Below are 23182 nucleotides of genomic sequence, written 5' to 3' on the forward strand. Positions count from 1 at the left end.
ATCTCATTCACAGTACAAAACTAAAATAAATAAATAAATATATTGTTCATGAAATTAAAATGGGTCCTATCAAATTCCATTATGGAGTTGATCGTCATTAGTCAATCAATTTGAACTTCTTGCCTTGTGCATGACCAATTAAATATTAAAAAGCTATGGATTTCATGATTTAATACATCAAGAACCTACTATAATCGTTGGCCAAGTTTCGTGGTTTGGTCTCAAAAGACAATGAGATACACCTGGCTCAGATTGCAAATAAACCAATGCTTTACCACTTGCTCTGTCTACTTACTACTCGTCCATTGATTCACACTTCTCTTCATCAGCTTAAATATTTTAAAAGCCAAAGAGTAGAATGCACAGCATAACAGAATTGAGAAACTAGAGATTTCAAAAAACAAAAGGCAAAAATGCAATAAGGAAAACATGGGTAACTTTACAACTGAAGCATTATAACAATGGGGATGACATGTATTAATAAAGATGAGGAGGTTTAACACAAACATTTTTTTAAAACTATCTCTTCACTGTGACATGACTGCAAGCATTAGCTGGTTCAGGCCTTGGAAACCCGCAAATTTCCTTTTCACGGGCCATGGCCAAGGTTTCATGTACAAAAAAAAACGAAAGAAGAAAACAAAAAGAGCGCTTTTCTGTTATTCTTTCCCCCGTGTTCTTTTGCTTTTTCACTTAAGATCTGGTGAGAATCGTGGAGATCTGAGGGCAGATGACTCCCTGCGAAGCTCTTTGACGACTGCGGCGAGAGCCTCAGGGTTGATCCCGTGTTCACAAAGAGCGATAATGATGGCCAGAGTCGAGCGATCGAGTCCTGTGTTGAGCAAGTTGGACATCATATAAGCCAAATCGAGGGCCTCCTTCGCTCTCTGCATCTTCATTTCGTCCATTATTACATATAAATCTGTCTCTATCACTGTCACTAGCGCTGTGTGTCTGAGCCTCTGTTTCTGTGTCTCTGTTTCAGTTTTCTCTTTGTATTTCTGCCTGTGTATGCAGAATGATGAATGAATGAAGAAGAAGAAGAAGAAGAAGAAGAATCTACTACAAGTAAAAAATAACAGAACTAAAAACTGTTTTCTTTCATCCAAGCCTTTCCTTTTTCACACTGGATGGATTGAACCCTTTGAGAGGAAAGAGATTTCACGGAGCCGAAATATATCCCGATAACATTGGACCACCCCCATAACATTATGGACTTCTCTACTGGTCTCAAGGCATACCCCGCCCGTTGTCCCACCCAAAGAAGATTTTGGGCGGGGGAGTGTGATGGTGGGTAAATGTCCACTCTTGAAGTCCGATTCTCTCTCATTTCATGCATGGTTGATTCATACCTGGCTGATATTGCGGGGTCCTGCATACAAGGCATAAAGAAAATGGGGTGGGGGTCGTCTTGGCCTTTCCTTCCTACTCATGGTTGCTTGGGGAAAAGAGTATCAACGTTGCTATCTTTTGTTGGTATTGTGAATCACAATGTCTTTTTGTCTGAATTGGATCGAGAATGTTTGTTTTCCTAGTAGTGTTTCTCAGTGCAACAAATGCTACATCATTTTACAATGAAGCAAAATCTTGTTGACAATGAGTATTTGTAAAATTGATATTATTCAAATCTATATACTATATTAGTTACACATACGTTGCTACTTTGATGTTGGGACGTGAGAGTTTTCACTTGGTAGATATGCTAATGAAATCATGCCACAAACAAAATGCATTATGATTACACATTGGTATGGAGCGTTGGTTTCGTGATGATTGTGAACCCCTCCTATTTTCAAGCAAACCATGACATATGTTGATCACATGAATTTCATAATCACATCAATGCACAAATAGACAAAGCAGAGACTCTCTCGTGACCATTCATTCTGTGATGGTTGTGAACCCCTCCTATTACGAGGCAACCCATGAAACATGTTGATCAAATGAATTTCACAATCACATCAATGCACAAGTAGACATTCGGGCTATACTACCATTCAAGTCGATCAATTTGATGGCACCGATGGTTCCATCCAAGAATCAACAAGGAGGTCTAATGATATAAAAGGATCCGGGGAATATCCGACAAGTTACGGAGCCATACGTCCGGGCAATGCCACCCCTACACACACTCACACACCCATGTGTGACTGACTGACTTTGTTGTGACCAAAGACACTTGTGAGATTTTTCATGGCCTTTGATGGAAGCCACTTCAGAATTCCTTTTGTTTCTGGCGAAGATGAAGCTCAGTTTTGGGCCCATGCACATGCATGAGGCTCCTTGGAGAGCTCCCCTGCATCCTCACCAACATTGCATCACTAAATCTCTTCAAGGTACCATTTCTTTCTCTCTCTGCCTCCTCCTCCATGCCTATCTCATAGAAACTGGTTCAATCAGAGACATTTACTTCACCAACCTCGTCTTAAGTATCTATGGCAAGCTTGGCCTACTGCAAGAGGCGGATTCCCTCTTCCACTCCATTCCAAATCCTAATGTTGTCTCATGGAACACTGTCATGGCTTCTTACATACACTACGGTGATGTGGATAGAGCTGCCATGATGTTTTCTGGAATTGGAAAAACTCGAAATGTGGTCACTTGGAATACACTCATTGCAGGTTACGCACATAAAACGAGTTGCAAAGAAACAATGATTTTGCTTCACAGAATGCATCAAGAAAGCAAGCTGCCTAATCATGTCACTTTCATCAGTATGTTGAGTGGATGTGGAAAACCTGAAGATTTAGACATCGGAAAGGTAATCCATTTGTATATAAATGGAAGCGGAGCTATGTCCGAAAGTGGGGTCATTTCGAAAAGTGACTTTGTATCCAAAATCAAGATCGGAACTTCCCTCGTGAATATGTATGGTAAATGTGGAGACTTACTGTCTGCCCATCGGACATTCGGTGAGTTAAAAGAGCATGATGTTGTGTCGTGGACGGCGTTGATATGTACTTACTCTCAACTTGGCCATGCTAATGATGCCCTAACTTTGTTTCGACAAATGAAGGAACAAGGATCAAGTCCCAATAAGCTCACATTGATCTGTGTGCTAAGTGCAATCTCTAATGTTATTTCATTAGCACAAGGCAAACAAGTACATGTTTTTGTTATCCTGGATGGGTTCAATCTAGATGTTGATATTGCTAGTGCCCTTATCAACATGTATGGAAAATGTGGAAATATAAATGAAGCATGCTTGGTTTTTGAAAGTTTAGATTCTCGCCCATTAATTGTATGGAATGCCATGATAGTAGCATGTCTAGACCAAAAACACTATTTGCTAGCAATGCTCCTTTTTAAGGAGATGCTTTTGAAAAGCTTGATACCCAATGCATATACTTTTGCTAGTGCATTAGCTGCATGTACATGTCTTATGGATCTATCATTGGCTACATTGATTTATTCATATATTGTAGAGGAAGGATACATGCCAGATGTAGTAATCAACAATGCTCTTATAAATTTATATGGAAAATTTGACCAATTGGAAAATGCGGAATATATTTTTGAAAAAATGTCTGACCGCAGTGAAGGAACATGGGCGTGCATGATTATGGTATACTCACAAAGAGGGGAAGATCGTAATGTCCTTGAGTTATTTTATGATATGCTTATTGACAAACCAACATTAAGTTATGTCACTGCTATCACTGCATTGAATGCATGTGCAGATTTCACAACCATAGATAATGGAAGGGTGATTCATGCATGGATTGTCATTGATGAGATATTGGATTATAAAATAGATGTAGTGAATTCACTCATGAATATGTATGGTAAATGTGGTGACTTTGCGGATGTTTATTCTGTCTTTGATCATTTACATACAAGAAATATTGTTTCATGGAACACGATGATGGCTACTTACGCTCAATGGGGATATGGAGAGCAAGCTCTTGAGTGCTTTGTCAAAATTTTACAAGGGGAAGATATAAAGCCAGATGAATTCAGTTATGTTAGTTTACTATCATCATTAAGCCATGCTGGGATGGTTGATGAAGGGGTATATTGTTTTATATATATGGTGTCTAATCAGCCTAGTCTGGTGATGCCTGAACATTATGTCTGTATGGTTGACATTTTTGGGAGGGCAGGACAGTCATATCAAGCGGTGAGTTTAATCTGTAATCTCCCTATTTTACCTGACACTTCCTTATGGTCAGCATTGTTGGCATCATGTCGAATGAGTGGTTGTAAAGAGCTGACAACATATTCTGTGGAATGTATACTAGAGCTTGATAGTGATGCACCAAATTTTTTTCTAGATTCTAAATGTCATTACGAAGATATGTCTTTGTTTGGAGAATTTACGGCTTGATTAACATGCAGTCGCCGATAACAGCCTACAAAGATGGATATATACTAACTTCAAATTCTTTAGACTTCAACTGTTAAATGAGCGAAATACCAACATTGAATATATACATTCATACTTCGCACAATTAAATATGATGATTGGTTTCACACATAGTCTATTTTGCAAGATCCTAATGTAGAGATTGGAAATATCTCCTTCTCAATTAGACTGTTTCAGCACATTTTTCTGTGCCTAATAGTTATTCTCATTTGTAATGGTAGTTGATTTCACATAGATCAAATTAAGTTTGGTATGGAATGTGAATCTAACAATAACATTATGATTGCAATTTCCTTAGCCCCCCCTTTTTATTAGCATTTTTGTTACGTTATTAGCGTTATCTTCGCACCTTTAGCAATCATTGTTGTATGCCAACTTTCTTTCCTCTTGATCAATGTTGTGTAAACCTCAATTATCCTTCGTTGTACTTCTTATCTCATCATGGTTTTTGTGCCATTATCGTGTATAGAGACTCCCTTAGCATTACCCTTTATTTGAAAGGAGAAATCAATACCTCGTTGTCCTGATGCTAATTTGGTGTTATAGTGCAATTGCTTAGTCTCGACGTTAAGAGAGGAATATTTAAAGTTATTACACTTGATTATTTTTTAGGGTTATATTGGTTAGTATTAATTCTTGAGTCAATGAATTGTGTTTGGTGTCATAGTGCAAATACCTCGTCTTGGCGTTACGAAAAGAATATTGAGATATGTGGAGTTATGACACTTGATATTATTATTTTTTGATTATATTGGTTAGTATTGATTCTCTTTTCAATGGATTGATTCTCTTTCTTATTAAATCAATTATCAACCATGCCTTTTTTTTCAATGAAGATTATTGAAGAGACTACATTCATATCTCACCTTTTTTTCGTGCAATGTAGTTAGGCGTTGGGGCTGAGAATCAACACATGTTGAAATGTAATCTGCAATTTGGCACTTAGTCCCATTTGATTTTGTAACAAGAAAGAATCCCTAGGATAATTGTGGACAAATCTCCACACAGATTTTAATTATCTCTTTTCGATATATTATTATCTATAACTTCACAAACATCAGTATTTTGTAGTTAAAACCAATGTGTTGAATGATGCCATGAAATTTTCACATAAAAATTATTATGAATATTTAAACTCTAATGTCAAATTGGAAAAGGGTTTTTTTGTGGCTAGATCATTCAATTCTATCGAGGTAACAACATAAGCTCATAAAATATTTACACATATCCATAGATAATCATTCTCCTCTCTAATAAAACTAAATAGTAGAATATCTTATTATACAATTTCATCTAGACTCCACGAGAGCTAGTGCTAAGTTCTAACAAATAGTTGTGCGCATTGAACATTACATATGCACATGCAAAAGTACAAACATGTCGTGATCGTATACTATATGAATTTGAAGTGACATGATTATGTGATTTTGAATTGAAAGCAACTACACTAGATGAGTTTCAAGAAACAAATTTGGTATTTTAGGTTCAACATTGTGCAAGGCATGTGTAGCAAGTGACTATAGGTATATGAAATTGAAGATATTATGCATTTCAAGTTGACAATGGTGATGTGTTAATGGGGGACCAAAGGATGAGTTGGTTATGTTGTCCACTAAGACATGTGTTTAGCCTCTATTGCAACACATTGTGTTCAAAGTGATCAAAGTACATGTCTATTCTTGTTGTTGACTAATGGGAATTTTCTAATAGATAATTCACCTAGTTTTTGCTTGTATATGTTGGGTGTTTCAGCATAACATGCTCAAAGGCCACTTTACGAAAACAACACAATAAAGTTGTCTTTTTCGCTTTCAAATCTCATTGAAATGTTATTCAAATGCATAATCTATGAGGCGAAGAATCATGTTCTTTTAAATTGTAAACATCACAATAGGAGTGACTATATACAACTTTCTAATTATAAACCATAACACATCATTGTCATGGAAGACCTTCTTCATCTTGAAGTGTATATATATGTATATGTATATTATATCAAAGAACTATGAGAACAGAATATTTGTTTATGAACTATATAAGGTAGACAATATGCATTCAAGTTAAGACTTCGAAATTAGGACCAAGAGTTGTAAATACCAGAGAAGGGAACTACATGGTGCACTATCCTGGCATGCAATTACATCACAAGTCTCGAGTAAGAGATCAACCAACCCCATAGTTATCTTATAGAAGGCTAATAACACGCCAAAAAGAGAGAGGAAAAATGTTACCAAGAGCCCATAGTACCATAAATATGAATCCTATCATAAATACACGGAGAGTGGTTTGTTGTAGTCCAACAAATAAACTTCATTTATTGCATGGAGTTTGTCAATGTAATGCAAGTTTTGGTTTTTATGAACTTGAGAAGTCATTTTAGGACAAACACGTTCAATGAAGTGATGCCCGTTTTTAAAAGGGAACCGTTAATGTATGCTTTCTATAACAAGTCTCGTTGTTCCGGTAGTATATCCATTGCCTCAAACTCGAGCCCACACCCAACAATCTCTACGACACTAGCATCAAAGCAGGTGCATTTGTGCATAGGATCATAATAATCTAATGAATACACACCATCGCATACATTATGAGTATGTAGAGTAAAAGAACTATAGAATCGTATGGACCGAAAGAAATGTTACAGGCAGTGCTCGGTAAATAGGAACACACGATGGAAATGTATAAAGGCAACGCTTTTTCATGTTGTGCATGGGGAGGAAACATATAATTATCATGCATTAGAAAAGAGAAGTGAAGAGTGACCTTAAATGAGGGTGTGTGTAGTCTTTGTTAGTAATAAATTATAATCAGTTCATTTTATAGAAGAAGAAGAAAAGTTAGAATGCATATGTACATATATACATATATATAAGTTTATAACTATAGTCTTTGCCATTACAATTTACATGTGAGTCCCTTCTTCCCTTTCATCTACATAATTATACATACATATATGTATAATTATGTATGTGTATAGTTCCATCTCCCCTGTTCTCCCCTGTTATCCCCTGTTGCCTCCTCCTCCTCCTCTGTTCCCCCCCCCCCCCCCCCATTTAACGATTTTCATCCACACCCCTCTTTCGCTTTGTTTTCTTTCGCCCCCTCACTTCCATTATCCACTTCTTGGAATATAGACTTCGCTTCTTTTTTCTTTTTTTCTTCTCTGGTTGATCGAGCAAAAAACGAACCAACTCTCAGCAGGACTGAAGTTGTTCCAAAGAAGAAACAGAAACATAGTCCGTTACTTGTTTACCTAGGTTATTTGGTAAATAGCTCATACCGCATTGTCAAGGAGCAAAATAGACAGTTAATAAAATAAGCCTTCTTGATTATAAACGTATACACAATAATGGCTTACAACAATTTCCGGCATATTGGGTGTATGGAATCTAGAAGAGTTTAATTGACAAACTAACATGCTCGAGGATATGCGTGTAGATAGATAGTGAATTCTCACTTATTTCTTGCCTATTGGGTGCAGGCATGGTATTTGCAAAGAATCTATTGAAAAACAAGCGTCTCAAGGATAGATATATATACACGCATCTAATGTAACACAAAGCTTTAAATTGCATCTTGGGTGCAAGGGATTTAGAAGAGTCTATTGAAAAACTACCCTTTCGTGAGCATAAACAGTAAAGAAATGTCTTTTAGGAATGTACCCTCTAGAGCAATGCCAAAGCCTGAGCGGTCTATGTCTGTGAATAATAGTAATAATGGTACTCTGATGAGGCAATGCGGGTCTCCTCCACGGCCATCAACCCCATCTTCAATGAGGACAAGGCCGGCCTCGCCATCATTCCGCCCATCACTCGCCCCAGCCAGTAGGCGCCAGAGTTCCCTCCCTCAACAAGGAAATGGAAGATGTGATCCTGGAGGTTAGTTTCTCATCATTCTTGACCTTTGCTTGTTGGGCTCTTATTTTTGTCTTTTTGTTGATCCAAACATCTTTTAGAATTATTGGTATGTTTGTGGACAGTTGTTGGCAGATTTGGATATGATTTTTCTTATTTTGTTACATATTCTTGCCACAATTTGTTTTCGGAAAATTCATCTTAATCCCCCTAGAGAACAACTTATGGATATATGTATATGTATGCGTGTATTTATACCATACAGTTTTGCGTAGATGTGGATTTCACACTTGCCATCTGGTTTCACATTCTCATCGCCATTCACCATAATATCTGTACATGCTTTGTTAAGCTCAGCTTTGTTATGAACATGCTTATTTTTTACTGACGTATTGTCTTATTGTTAGTCCAAACAGCTTTTCCAATAAAATTATTTAAGGATATACAATGTTTTGTTACTACTTTTCACCTTATTGAACATCTTCATTGTACTTTTTTTTGTGTGTGAGGAGTTCACTATAATTTCCATCTTTGATCTTGCTTAACAGTGCAATTATTCCCCGAATATATTGAATGTTCCATTTGTGTTTCAGGAAGAAAAATCTCCTAAATATAAGTTTGAGGATAGATATCGTTGCATAAATGCTTATGGGTGTGTAATCAGCCTTTGAACGTTTTCATTGATTTTCTTCCTTGTGTGATGTCATGAATTCATCAAGATCATCCATTACCGAGGACCACATTATCCATACAAGGTGAATGCAGCAAAAATAGAAAAATAGGACATTCTGTGCTTAAGGTCAAAACATTTGTGTGGTATAGTGCAATAAAATGTTAGGGTCTACACCTCAACAGGTCGTTTCTACCAAAAGAATTTACTTTTTGCCAAATCTATTGAGAAGCTTAATTACTTTGATGAGAATCAAACCGTGTTAATGCTACTGCTTTCATAATGTTTGGAACAGTATCAGTGAGAGTGCGTGTGGCAGTGAGATTGAGACCTAGAAATGCAGAAGAGTCTATTGCAGACACAGACTTTGCAGACTGTGTTGAATTACAACCTGAGGTTATCCTCTAAGTTTCTTTTGCAATTCATTTGTAATTCAAGCTCAATAATGTTTTTTGTCAGCTTCTTATGCCTTCTCTAACGAAGTTATTTTGATTGCAGTTAAAAAGGTTGAAGTTAAGAAAGAACAATTGGGAGTGTGAAACTTATGAGTTTGATGAAGTTCTTACAGACTTTTCTTCCCAAAAGCGAGTATATGAAGTTGTTGCCAAACCTGTAGTTGAGGTTGTGATGTTATTCCTTCCATATATTGATTTCAAGATGTACTTACATATTTGATTTAGATTAGTTTTCAACATCTTTAACTATAGAAAGAGAATTCTAAGGGTGTATCATGTGTCAAAACGTGACTTCTTTTGCAAAATGTATGTTTAGGAGCTTTTGCTGTTGTTGGAGGTAAAAACTTATTTTCTTTGAAAATCAGAGAGATTTCTGGGATATTTTACAGGAACAAACGAGAAAATAGGCCATTGCTTGAAAATCTGACCAATAAAAACATACAATTGAAGGTAATTGAGGAGCATATATAGATATTTGACCAAATTGCTGAAGTGCACTTTTGCACCAATAGCTTCCCTTGATTCACAGAACTTCTCTTCATATATTTACATCAAATCCTCTGTCTGGATAGTTACTCCAATTTACACATGGCATGTATGTTGTTGTGCACAAGAATCGGTCATCATATGTTGTGTGTGTATATTACTCTACAGGCACTATCATATATAGTTATCTTGCAGTAAACTTTCGCCTGCTTTTCTGCCTGCTGGAGGGCCAAGCCAAAATGTCTTATCTCTCTGTCCTATCCTTGCCAAATACGGTGCTTGAGAACCCTCCCATGTACATATATAAGCTTCTGAACCAAATAGAATCTTCGAGAGTGTATCTGGTGGAGTAATAATGTATGGGTTCAACTGCACGCTTGATCCCACACATTCTGGATCTGAAATCGAATCAAGGTATTTCCTATAGGTTCAATACCTGGTTCATGGATCAAAAACTTTTCTGGTCCCTTGGATGTAGGTGTAAAAAAACTGGGAATCGAAAGAGTTAGATAGGGAATAAATACGTAAAGATACTAATAGGAAGATCCAGAAAGAATTTTATGTATTGACCAGAACATTCACATATTCCTTTATTGAGCACATAGGCCCCAGCTCGTGGACCATGATCTCACCACCCTTATCATCGACAGATAAAGGCCATTATCTCTTTCCATCACATGTGCTTCCCTCACTTTGGAGACCTCTCCATTATCGATTTACCTATGCTAGAGATCTTTCGAAGACAAAAAGGTATAATATATCTGTCTTGAGAATCTTGCATGTATAGATGACGAGATTCTTAGTCATGTCTTGATTCAAATTCTATTGACTTTTTTACTTAGTTACATTTGGTTTGCTGTTTGCCAAGGTGACACAACATTTTAAGATGTAATCTCTTGTTTGTTCTTATAGGCCATTTAGGCCGCCTAAAAGCTATTAATATATCTTTCTCTCTCTCTCTCTGTGTCTTTTAATATGGGTTCTAGCTCTCTATGCACACATGTTTATCCTAATATTTCAATTGCTGAATCCATTATTTACGTGGAAATTGATCATTGTGATCTATATAGACATGATCCCCTTGCATGACCAAACATATATTCAAATGAGGCATATAATTGTAATAACAGTATATCTCGTTGCTATTGATTAATGGCGCAAATATGGATTTCAAAGTTATTATAGTTAACCTGAGCCAGCATACAAAGATTATATCTAGTTCTTTTGCGTGCCAAGGAAGGGAAACACTAGGTGAAATTTTGTGTGAATTCCTGTGCTATCAGACTTTTCTGTAACTTGGCAATATCTATCAAGTGTCACCAATAATCATAACAAACCATGTACTTTCATGAGTTCTGTATTTCAAACCTACAATAAGGTTTTGCAAGCCAGAGTACTTTGATATCATGAAGAGATAATTATTACGTGTGAATTTTCATTCATGCTGGATAAATTATGCCGTCTCAGATATGTAAACAAGCATAACCAACGAAATTTCCTCATAAGCGTTTTGCAGAGTGTCCTAGAAGGATTCAACGGTACAGTCATGGCTTATGGGCAGACAGGAACAGGTAAAACTTTTACAGTTGGAAGTTTGGGTGATGAAGACATATCAAATCGTGGGATAATGGTACGTGCTATGGAGGACATCTTTGCAAACATATCTCCAGGGAATGATTCTGTCAATGTATCATATTTGCAGGTGAACCATTAGTATTTTAATGCATATATTAATTGATGTAGAAATTTGCAGATTTTGGTATGCTCATACATATTCTTATTTGGTATTAATGAGCTACGTATAAACTGTTGTAGTTCTTGGTCTGTTGGAGAAATCCTCTTTGTTTATCTGCGTGGTTTTTGCATCACATTGTATAAAGGGTTGGCCATATTCTTTTGATATTTAAGGCTGTGGTGTTGGGCATCATCTGTGAAGCTAATGTCTATTTTAATTCTGATCTATGGGTTTATAAAAACATATTTTTAAATCCCGTTCTCGAGACTGCTTTCCTTTTGTGAGGTTCAGTAGGTCATGGGGCATCCTTTTGACATGTGCATGCATTAATTTTGTTTGGGCTTTGGGTATGATGACTCACCCAATCTTCCTTCCATGGAATATAGACTTGCAAAATAAGTAGAAAGGTTTTAAACTATATATCTCTCCTAAGTTTTTTTCTTGCTTCTAATTTGCAATTTCTTTCAAAAACAGCTGTACATGGAAACAGTACAAGATCTACTTGCTCCAGAAAAATATAACATACCAATAGTTGAGGATCCAAAGACAGGCGATGTATCAGTACCAGGAGCTACCGTTGTACAGATAAGAGATCGATGTAGTTTCGTAGAGCTTCTTCGAACAGGTGAAGCAAATAGATTTGCTGCCAATACAAAACTTAATGCTGAATCATCTAGAAGCCATGCAGTATTAATGGTTAGTTTTGCTTCTTATGTCAGATATTGATATTAGCTTCCTTTTAGCTTTTTCAGTGGTGCTGCAGGTGTAAGGGTTTTCAAAGAACTATGTTTTTTCCATTGATTCTAGGTTACTATAAAGAAACATATCGGCGGGAAAACAGGAGATTTGATTGATATGAATGAAAATGAAATTTGTGTACATATGATCAAAGGATTCAAAGCCCCAACAGTTAGAAAGAGCAAGCTGGTGGTGGTGGATCTTGCTGGATCCGAGCGATTGGAAAAATCTGGTTTATACTGATTTGATTAAAGGATATGATATCATTTAGCCGTTTTTTAATTGATAGGCTTTATTTCCTACTTTGCTGCTGTTGATTTGTTCGTTTGCATGCTATTTAAAGGGAGTCACAAAGCTGTCGGATTATGAAATAGTTCTGTCTTGACTTTGTAGGGAGTGAAGGTCGTGCTTTGGAGGAAGCAAAGTCGATAAATTTGTCACTAACAGCTCTTGGCAAGTGTATCAATGCATTAGCTGAAGGCAGTGCTCATGTTCCCATCCGGGATTCAAAACTTACAAGGCTGCTCCGTGATTCCTTTGGAGGTTATATATTACTTTTTAAGGAAATAAACGTTATGATCATTGTAAAGCTATTTTGCAGCTATGTCATCATCACCTACATTTTGTTTATTTTATGTCTTGAAAGTGAAACTTGATGTCTTTACTTCGCCAGTAAACCTACTGTTTAAATAGAAATGGGAAGAAAGCCTAAAATTTGATTAATCAAATTACACATACAAATGGAAACCTTTAATTTAAGCTAGCTCCATTTTGTATGTGGTTTCGTTAAAAAGTGGTTCCATTGTTTTAGTGGTCAATCTCTTCATGGCCGAGTTTGTGCATCGCCCTGTAGAGTAGCTTTAGAAACTGAACGAATTAGTTCAACATTAATTTGTATTCACATATGTTAACTCAGATTCTATTGAAAATTGGAAGTCAACTCATATTACTCAGATATGGAGTCTTTTTGTCATATCTGTTTTGTGGATTATAAGAAGTTGGTATTTTTCCATACTTTCTTTTTCCCAGGCTTGTCAACATAATTTTCATGAAACCCGAAATCAGCAATATGAATAATTATCATGTGTTTTCTTTATCAAGGATATGCTGGATTTGCGTTCCTTTTCCTTTTTCTTTTTCTTTTCCTTTTTGAGACATGTATCTTCGACATTTCTCTTTTGAGAATTATGGATGGCTCACTTACTGGTTTTCCAAGTATTTCTCAATTGTTCATATGTTTTATGCCATGTTTGAATTTCCAAACTCAGCTCACCCAGAAGATTCTTGAAATTGGCAATCCAGGACTGGCATTGCAGATGATTATATGTGCTTTATACTTATGCACGATCTATTTTAATAAATGACACAACCTTCTCATTTACGTTGATTTTTTCAGGTACTGCAAGGACATCTTTAGTGATTACTATAGGACCATCACCACGTCATCGAGGAGAAACTGCAAGTACTATATTATTTGGTCAACGAGTGAGTCATGAGGCCTTTTCCCTTTGTAGCTGGTTTCTCTATCAAGTTTTTCAAAAGTTTCTATGATGTTTTAAGGATTAAGCTGACATGGGATATAATGGGGATGAGGGTGGCAGTCAGGGAAATTATTTTTGTTTTTTTGTTGCCTCTTTGGTATGTTCAATCCCAGGTTCTAACCTAAATCACTTCCATGCAGTGCAGGCAATGAAGATTGAGAACATGGTGAGAATTAAAGAAGAGTTCGATTATAAAAGCCTTTGTCGTAAGCTGGATAGGGAGCTGAACAAGCTGATCGCAGAAAATGAGAGACAAGGAAGCCTTATATTAGAACAAGAGCAAGGGTTTCAGACAAAACTGGAAGAAGCATGGAATTGTGCAAATGAATTTGAAAAGAAACTTGCAAATGCACTTGAAGTATACAAATATTTTGTTTTTGAACAATGTTAATTCTTTGGCAGTATAGATATCTCATGGTAAACTCTTCTTCAGAAAATGTCTGCTGAAAGGGCTAAGCTTGAAAGAGAGCATTCCGAAGCATTGCAGGGCCTTGAATGGGAACGAGCAGAAAGACAAAGATTAGAAAATGACTTGAGAAAAACCATTCAAAGCATGGGCCACCAGGCAGATGTACGTATGCATTGTCTTCAGTTCTGTCTACAGTATTCTTGTCTGTATTACTGTAACAAAGTGATGGTCATTGTCCAGAAAACGGATTCATATAAACAGCTCAATGTTGAAATTATTGAATTAAAGCTTCAATTAGAGAATGAAACACGATTGAAGCTACAAGCAGAAAGAGATCTTGAGACTAAATGCTCTGAACTTTCTGAAAACAGCACTTGGTCTGCAGAGGTATAAAAGTTTGATGTCTTAACTCAGATAATCCTTAGTATCATACACAAAAATAGATCTTGAATCGTATTTTTCTGATTGCCAGTGGATCTACAAGGTTTTAGAAGTTTGCTGAAATATTTAAGGTCTGTGACACGGGTAAACAGGGTCAGGAGCTTAGACTGCTTACAAAAAGGCTGGAAGAGGAAACAATAATAAGGAAAAAACTTGAGGATGAAATTACGAAATTGCGAAATCAATTGGGTCATCTAGACACTGGAGCAGATGAGGTGCATGCCTGATTTGCTTAAATGTAGTCTTTTCCTTTGTTCTTAAGACAACTAAAATATGAATGAGTTGTGATATCAGGCTAAGATAGTGGAAGATGGATTAAGTTCTTCTCGAAGCTCATTCGGATCTGAAAACTACAGAAGCACACAGAGTTCTCAAACCACTTTTGAGATGCCGATGGGTCAAAAATCAATTACAACCAAACTCCATGATCATGGTAAAATTGTGGCTGTCCTCATCAGCTTATTGAATTGTGTCACAGACATTTGTGTTGAACCACAATTACTGCACTGCAGCAGGATTGCAGAAAGTGCTATCATTACTGGAGTCTGAGGAGGTCGATATCCGGGTACATGCTGTAAAAGTTGTTGCAAATCTTGCTGCAGAGGGTATACATCCTGTTGAATTCTTATATAGCATAGTGCAAATGCTTATAATGAATGTGAAAATGATGTACTCTTTATCCTTTACATATTCCCAGAAAAGAACCAAGAAAAGATTGTAGAGGCAGGAGGCCTTCACTCCATATTGATGCTCTTAAAGCGTTCAGAAGATGAGACAATCCGTAGGGTTGCTGCAGGGGCCATAGCCAACCTGGCCATGAATGGTATGGACTAACTGTAGCTTCGATAATTTTAGATTCTTATATGCTTATTGTTCATATGGTCTGTTAATTTTCTTGGAGCTGAAACTGTTAGGATGGTTTAACCCATATTCTTTGATGTAAACTACTAGTGACATCCCCATGTTTCATTGTGAAGCTACTGATATGAATACTGTAATTAAATGATAGATCATGATAATTGATAAAGAGAACTGGATAAATACCATGCATATTTTTTGACTTCCGACAATGTGTCCTTAGTGTAAAATGCCTAGAGGAATGAAATTCTGCCATTGAAGTAAGTAACTTGAAGCTTGCAAGAACTGTTGTCAATTAACTCAAGGCAAGTACTGATATAAAACTTTCTAGAAGCAAATCTCACAACAACTATCAACTGTGTTGCTGTAGGTCCACCTATCTTACAAGGTAAAGTTTCATTCTCTTGAATCCTGAGGGTGGTAGGATAAAATGGTTCCACTTGCTCATGGTGGTGAATGTGTCAGTATGACATAATGTTAAAAACCTGCCATGGTGATTCTTGCATGACCTATGGCAATGGCTTAGTCCTGGCATGCCTGGTTTTCAAGCGGAATTCAGAGCTATGCTGATAGTGATCAAACCTCGAGGCCTTGTTCGAAAGTCAACACTCTATACATTGTCTGCATTTGGGAGGCAGATAGATGGATTTAATATTGAATCTTACCGTATTCACAGGAAATCGTAGTTGAGGAGGAATCAAATTATTTTTATGATATCCGTTGGGATTTATAGCATTACATAGGTGAGCAGTAGATGTGTGAGTGTTTTTAACCAAATTTGACAAGTACATCCAACCTCCCTTGAGGAAGGTGAAGTTTTTTGGAGTGTTCAGTTTCACAAGTTTCATCAGTAAGTATCACAAAAATATGTGTTCCTTGAGGACAACACTAACTGAGAAAATTGTTAAGGAAGTATTTTCTCTGTGGTTTTGGAGGATATGACTGGAACCTCCACAAGAGTTAAGGATACAGATGGCCTCCTATCAAGATTATCCTGTCTTCTTCTTTCCCATCTTTTTTGAGGTGTGCACCACTGTCTACTGATGGATGCCTTGAATGTCTGCTTTTAACTCAGAGAATCTGTCTTTTTTTGGGATTTTTAACCTAAATGGTGATTTTCAACTTTTTGCTTTCCTCTTAGAAACCAACCAAGAGCTGATAATGTCTGAAGGTGGCATTACGTTGCTTTCCAGAACAGCTGATGATGCAGAAGACCCACAGACCCTCCGCATGGTAGCTGGTGCAATTGCAAACCTGTGTGGAAATGGTACTGAAGTGTGATAGTTGAGCTGGTTGATGTTTATTTAGCTCAGAAACTTGAGTCATGTCTCCAGAAACCCATGTGTTTGGTAGAATTTATTCATCATTTTGAGTAATATTATTGATGATTCAAATATTTCAGATAAGCTGCAATTGAAGCTAAGAGACGAGGGTGGCATTAGGGCACTTCTGAGCATGGCCAAGTCGAGGCATCCTGATGTCCTTGCTCAAGTTGCTCGAGGTATTGCAAACTTTGCAAAGTGCGAGTCTCGAGCAGCTGCTCAAGGTAGATCATTTATATAAGAAATTCTGGATAAATTGAATGCATATTGGTCTATAGATATGTGTAATCATTCGTCCTTTTGGGGGGTTGGGTTTCACACAGGGTTAAAGAAAGGTCGATCGATGCTAATCGACGAGGGTGCCTTGCCGTGGATAGTTTTGAATGCTAATAATGACGTGTCACCCATCCGGCGTCATATCGAGCTGGCACTTTGCCATTTGGCACAGCAAGGTACTAAGTAATAAAGTAAGCTTTTAGATGGAGACAAAATCACATTTATGTCAATATATTGTGAGTCATTACAGGAATTCTGTCGTAATATTGTAGTTTGACAGTGCAGTGCAGTGCAGTATTTGTATTTGTTTATGTTTTGTACATAACATCTACATTTTGTATTCACATAGATTATTCTGTATTTATAGTTAGTACAATAATGTTGTATTTATTATGTAATGCTGTAATTATAAAAGAAAGTTAGTAAATATTGGTGTAATAAAAAGAAGAAGATATATCTATCTATCTATATACTTTGTAGATAACACAGTTAATATTTATTTGTCTTAGTTGAAAAGCTTGTAATTCATATTTTCATAGTACCATCCATATTATGAACTTGACTGTATTCATGCTTTCAGAAAAACATCTTTGTTTTTGTGGTATAGAAATGAACGTAACAGATTTGGTAAGTGGAGGGGCTTTATGGGAGCTGGTCCGCATTTCTAGAGTGTTCAAGAGAAGACATTAGGATGCTGGCGCATCGTATGTTGGCCGGGAACTCTATATTTCAGGCTGAATTGAGACAGTTGCAAATAGTGCTATAGAATGGAAGGTTGCAAATCACTGATCCTCTTGGCAAAAGAAGGTTCCTTTATATTAAATCAAGGTGCAGCAATTCTTCATCATGAAGATTTGTAATTGTTTTGTAATCATCATGGTGCATCGGTATATCTTTTGTAATTGTTTTTTTATATTTCATCGTCAAAAGGCTTTTTTCACTTGTAAAGGTTTTTGCTTCCATGTGAAACAGTGGTGATGTATATTTTTACTGTAATGATTGAAAACTGAATGTTTAAGATAAAAAACCATTCATCCTATAATAAATTAGTTATATTGCAGTATGGTATATAAAAGCCCCTAGCTTCTTGGGGTGAACCGTCAGTTGTACAAAATATTGCAATTTCAACCATTGTTTGACAAAGAGACGTTAATATAATTTTCTTCTGCTTAATGTGTATTGTTGCTAATGGTGTTCCTCTTGTTCACTCTCTGTCACGACTGGTATAATTGTTACTAATTCTGTTGCAAACAATAAAATTAAACCTAAATGCAGTACTGATTCCCCCTATACCTATTAAACATAAATACTTCATTAAAGTTAACTTTTCCCCTTTGTCGTAATGGAACATCAACCAAAGCATGTTTTCTCTCCCTCAAGAATACTGCAATTGAGTAACCTAATTTATTGGTTGCTTGAATTCCTACAGGCCTTCACATAATTTCTGGTGGAGGAATGATGTAAGAGAGTTTGCACCAAAAAGTGCTGTTGCTATCCCTCTTCTATAAAGCCCTAATTTCCAAACATTTATTTGTCGTTCAGCCCATGTTTGGAGATACATCCATTTCATGTATTCTGCTTCACATTTGTTAGACCAATCATCAAAATCAGTTACAGTGAATATTTACAGCTTATTTAGCCCTGAAAATTGAGAAAATAAGATTAGTCTTTCAAAATATCCTATATTTTGTTTTAGTGTTACTTGATTTACAGTAGAATTGGGCAAATCTCGTGCAATAGTCATTGAAATAGCCAAAATTATTCAGGATTGGAAAAAACGAGTTTGCATTACACATTGAAAATAGACCAGTTTAGATATAACTATGAATGAGCTTATAAGCAAAATGGTACTCTCTATCCCATAGGTGCATGGTAATATATAGATATTGTCTTTGCTGGTTGAGGGAGAGAGCAGGGCATAAAAAGACATCCGTCAACCTATGCTCATGTGGGGCAAGATTTAGTTTCGATTTTTTTGTTTAATGCCAAGCTTAGTTATGGTGGTGTGACTTCTTTTTCTATAGTTTTTTTATATGTTTTGTAAAACATATCAACTAGGTTCTGTCTATTCCATAGTTGATGTGTAAAAAATATATAACTTATAATTAGCATTATTACTGAATTCACTTCAAGTTCTCTTTGCCACCTTCAATGTCTTGTGACCCAAATCCACCTTTGAGCAAAGACACATCTTCATCAGCATAATTGACATCTTTCATGATGGGAACAATCTTCAATGGAGATTGCTTTGCAGCCTCCATCGCCAAACTATATAAAACCATACCCAATACAGCCATCAACATGCCCATTATGTTCTTGAAAGTTAGAGTTGAGTCAAAAAGCATCCACCCTAATAGCAATACACACACTGTCTTCATATGTCCCAGCACTTGGAATGACACGGCAGAAAATCGGCCGATACATATATATTGGCTCAGATTGCAAAATACAGCCAATGCGCATGAGAGGCTAATAAAGAACTGCCCCAAAACAAAATAAAGCAAAAAAATTTCATTTTGATCAGAAGATTTTTGTTTAAAAAAATGAGTAAATTTTTTTAAACATTCTATACAAGAAACCGAAAACAGCAATTTGTTGTATGAGGAACTTACAATTGATCCAGGAGTGAACTGGAAATTCAAAAGACTTCTCCCATTCAATACATAATCACAAAATGGACCGAAGATGAGCAATGATGCAGCTTGGATTGGAGCTGTCCGACTTAGGAGCTCAAATGAGCCAATGGAGAATTTTTTTTGGAAGGAGCCTATATACTGCAAGAAAATGGGTGGTTAAAAAGGAAGAAAGACATAGTTATTTTTATATTATTGTATCGGAAATACAAAATTGGGTTTAAGACATACAATCTGTTGCAAAGATGAGCATGAGACAGCAAATACTGCAGAAATGAAGCCCTTCAAGTTGATGTGCACATCAGTCACTGTGCAAACACCCACTCCAAAAACGACTATGAATACCGCTGCTTTTACCTCCCTCGTGTAAGTCTTGTTATGAAGTAACCATTCAAGGATACACACGACTGGTATCATGCTCAACTTCGATATCTGCATTCAGCACATTGCATATTTTACTTCATACATTTCATTCATGCTAGCTAGTTAAACTCGAAATATCTATCTATGGATATTAATGAGCAGTTGAAGCAAAATATGCATTCATGTTTAGTTACATCAAGTTATATGTATGGATGTTGGTTGCCACTCAGAAAGTATATGCATAAATGCCAATGGTGACACACACATTTATCAGCATGAATGTTTATGGCAATCAAAATCTGGTATGCATATCAATGCTTAATGATGCCCAAAATTATATGCATGAATGCTCATGGCACTCATATACTATATGCATGAATGTTTGATGAAACGCCAGTGATATACATGAATGTTTAATGTTAGTGACACAAATATGTGCCAAATTCATAAAACTTTATATAGTCAAAACAAACCTGATAGAATCCGACAGAGTTGAGCATAAGGCTCAGATTCATACACACAATTGAGGAATTCGCGATGAGCGAAAACCAGAAAAGGTCCCAGAAAGGGAGTGTCTTGTAGGGGGCATTGCTAGACAATGCTGAGATGTAGCCCACCAGAGCAGTTACTGTGAAATGGAAGGCAGTTAAAGTGGTAGCTGCAGAAACAATTGAAATAAATTGTCAGCAACAATGTAAGTTTCATGATCTTGGAGTTGCTTGTTTTTCAAAATTGGAATTGATTTTCTTATTTTGACATATTCAATGTGCATGACCTCGTCGATTAGTTCTGGATCTCAGAATTAGTGGATTTGTGCAGTGCGTACCAGATAAAAGACACATGAGTGCGTACATGATGGGTCAACAAAAATGACATATATGTTGATAGGGTGAGACAGATCCATGTAGGCAGCAGAAGCATAAACAGGCCTCAATTAGGTATCAATCTGCTCGGTGATGATGTCTTCCTTCACATCATAGATATTACAAATATCTACAGTTACATTGCAATGAATGGGTATACAGTCGTGATGCTCGTATACTTGGATGACCAACATGTGAGGAGAAAAGAATGCATAGGTTGACAATGAGAGACTGATAATCCATGTATAAACATGCTTCCATTATAACATTTATAATGGGACTTGGGTTTCCCTCCTTGCATCACAACAGAAATAGATATATAGTTACATCCCCATTGGAAGCCTCGAAACCCATTTATAAGCATGCAGTTCTGATCAATTACCATGCCTTGTTTTTGGCATCCATTGTGCAATACTTTTATGTTACATGAGCATCTCAATTAATGACAAGGCAAAACCGAACAAAACAAGTCAATATCTTAGAAACAATAACTAAACTTGAATCTGAAGGGGACATGATTGATTAAGGTATATTCTAATCTATTGATGTTACAGGCATGGCCATAATTTATTTTCTGGTAACTAGTCCCGTAGTATTTTACACATGAGGATAAAGTGTGAGGGTTAACCAAGAGTGTAAAGCGGGTTACCATGAGATAAATTATGGTCATGCCCATAACAATTGACAAGGCAAACTGAATGAAACAAGACAATCTAATAAGAAAGAATAACTCAACTTGAATCTGAATGGAACGTGATTGATTAATTTATGACAAAGCAAATCATGATCCGAGAAAGTGCATCAGTAACACAACGATGCAATGGGATTGCCAAGTGTAATGTAACAATAAATAAATTGATACGATGGAATCATCAAGGCCATTATAAAATGGACTAAACCAATGCAAGTATTTATGAAATGGCATATGCTGAAAAAAATACAATGAATAAATTTAGAAGCAAAACTTAGATGCAACCGAATGAGGCTGGTTGATGAAGGATACAATAGGTGCAATGGGATGATTGATTGATCGATCAATTGATGAGGGTCAATGATTGATTAATTGACGATGGATGGATAATTGAAGAAGAATTAGAAAAAGAAGAATACCGAATTGAAAACCGTAGCCATGGGTAGACATGACCTGCTTGTTGGCCAGGATGATGCCCACAGAACTGAGTACATTCATGACCCATGCCCCTACATCTGACACTCCTCCTCCTGGTGCTGCTTTCTTCTCCGAAGCCATGTTTGTAATACTTATATAATTTTACCCTTTTGAAGATCTATTTTTCTCTTCACTGAAAACAGAGGAAGGGGGGAAACAGAGGAGAATGAAAAATGTGGAAACTGCCCACAACAGAGATGTGTGTGTAACATGTTGAGTGAGTGAGTGAGTGAGTGAGTGAGTGTGTGTGTGTGTGTGTGTGTGTGTGAGAGAGAGAGAGAGAGGCATGATGAAGGGGTTGTGTGAGGGATTGGGGTGTTGGGGTTTGAAGGCAAGAAAGTAGTGGAAAAACAAATTTTGAGTTCGGTAAAAAGGGGCATTTCAAACACATAAAAGTCAAGGCAGGCCATGCACACTCATTTTCTAGAGCCATCACACTACCTCAAACTAAGGTTGTTTGCGCGAGCAATAGTTAGTTCGAAAGAGATGTAAGGTCTCATAGGTCATATTTTACCTCCGAAGACGATAATATAATCTATGTATCTGGTTGTTTGTTTGTCTGTCTATCTCTCTGCTTATCTATCTACATATCTATCTCTCGTGAGCTACGTTCTTGGCTTGTCCTTTGCACAAACATTTAGGGTCGATGATGCTTGCGTCGCGATACTATTGTTTTGGCTTTTTACCATCATGGCGTTTCAATCTCAATGCCTTCGCTAACTTGTCTTTCCTCTTATGTCATAGCATCACATACTTCTCATACAAGCATTCCCGTGTTATATTACTCATTTTCATGTTAGTCGGAGGTTGTTTTGTTTCTGTTATTTGAATCAACTTGAGACATATATAAGTATGTTATGTAAAGAGACTAGGCCACATTGACCAATGATAAGGTAAATTATCCCATAGGTTTCGAGAGGTATGAATAATAATCCCTTTTTCCACACAACAAATTGGAACCTTTTTCTATGCCTACAGGTTATACCAATGTTTTTTTATAGTAG

General features: G+C 36.6%; 3 protein-coding genes and 1 pseudogene across 4 annotated transcripts; 2 read left to right on the forward strand and 2 right to left on the reverse strand.

Moving 5' to 3' along the window:
- Positions 1-419: 419 nt before the first annotated feature.
- Positions 420-1021, reverse strand: LOC147868443 (mitotic-spindle organizing protein 1-like). The gene has a single exon (XM_087319283.1). It carries the CDS (start codon positions 906-908, stop codon positions 690-692), a length of 219 nt encoding a protein of 72 aa, XP_087175409.1. The 5' UTR covers positions 909-1021; the 3' UTR covers positions 420-689.
- A 1143-nt stretch (positions 1022-2164) lies between these two features.
- LOC147868444 (pentatricopeptide repeat-containing protein At1g11290, chloroplastic-like) lies at positions 2165-4617 on the forward strand. The gene has a single exon (XM_087319277.1). It carries the CDS (start codon positions 2204-2206, stop codon positions 4325-4327), a length of 2124 nt encoding a protein of 707 aa, XP_087175403.1. The 5' UTR covers positions 2165-2203; the 3' UTR covers positions 4328-4617.
- A 2910-nt stretch (positions 4618-7527) lies between these two features.
- On the forward strand, positions 7528-18324 carry LOC147868445 (kinesin-like protein KIN-UB; annotated as a pseudogene). The gene is made up of 19 exons (XR_015529766.1): positions 7528-8244; positions 9186-9286; positions 9389-9511; positions 11348-11533; positions 12041-12262; positions 12374-12536; positions 12698-12847; positions 13701-13789; positions 13991-14203; positions 14279-14416; positions 14495-14641; positions 14788-14910; positions 14990-15128; positions 15208-15300; positions 15393-15518; positions 16695-16820; positions 16956-17099; positions 17199-17327; positions 17759-18324. The product of XR_015529766.1 is annotated as a kinesin-like protein KIN-UB (transcript).
- Positions 18325-18862: 538 nt separating this feature from the next.
- On the reverse strand, positions 18863-22401 carry LOC147868446 (UDP-rhamnose/UDP-galactose transporter 2-like). The gene is made up of 5 exons (XM_087319292.1): positions 22121-22401; positions 20621-20805; positions 20016-20216; positions 19764-19925; positions 18863-19631 (listed from the first exon to the last, which is right to left on the reverse strand). The coding sequence occupies exons 1-5, from the start codon at positions 22257-22259 to the stop codon at positions 19275-19277; spliced, it is 1044 nt and encodes a 347-aa protein (XP_087175418.1). The 5' UTR covers positions 22260-22401; the 3' UTR covers positions 18863-19274.
- Positions 22402-23182: the final 781 nt, after the last annotated feature.

Source organism: Azolla caroliniana, unplaced genomic scaffold, assembly GCF_043228905.1.
Source record: "Azolla caroliniana isolate FFs.n. ecotype wild unplaced genomic scaffold, voAzoCaro1.0.p SCAF_1, whole genome shotgun sequence".
NCBI classification, from domain to species: domain Eukaryota; kingdom Viridiplantae; phylum Streptophyta; class Polypodiopsida; order Salviniales; family Salviniaceae; genus Azolla; species Azolla caroliniana.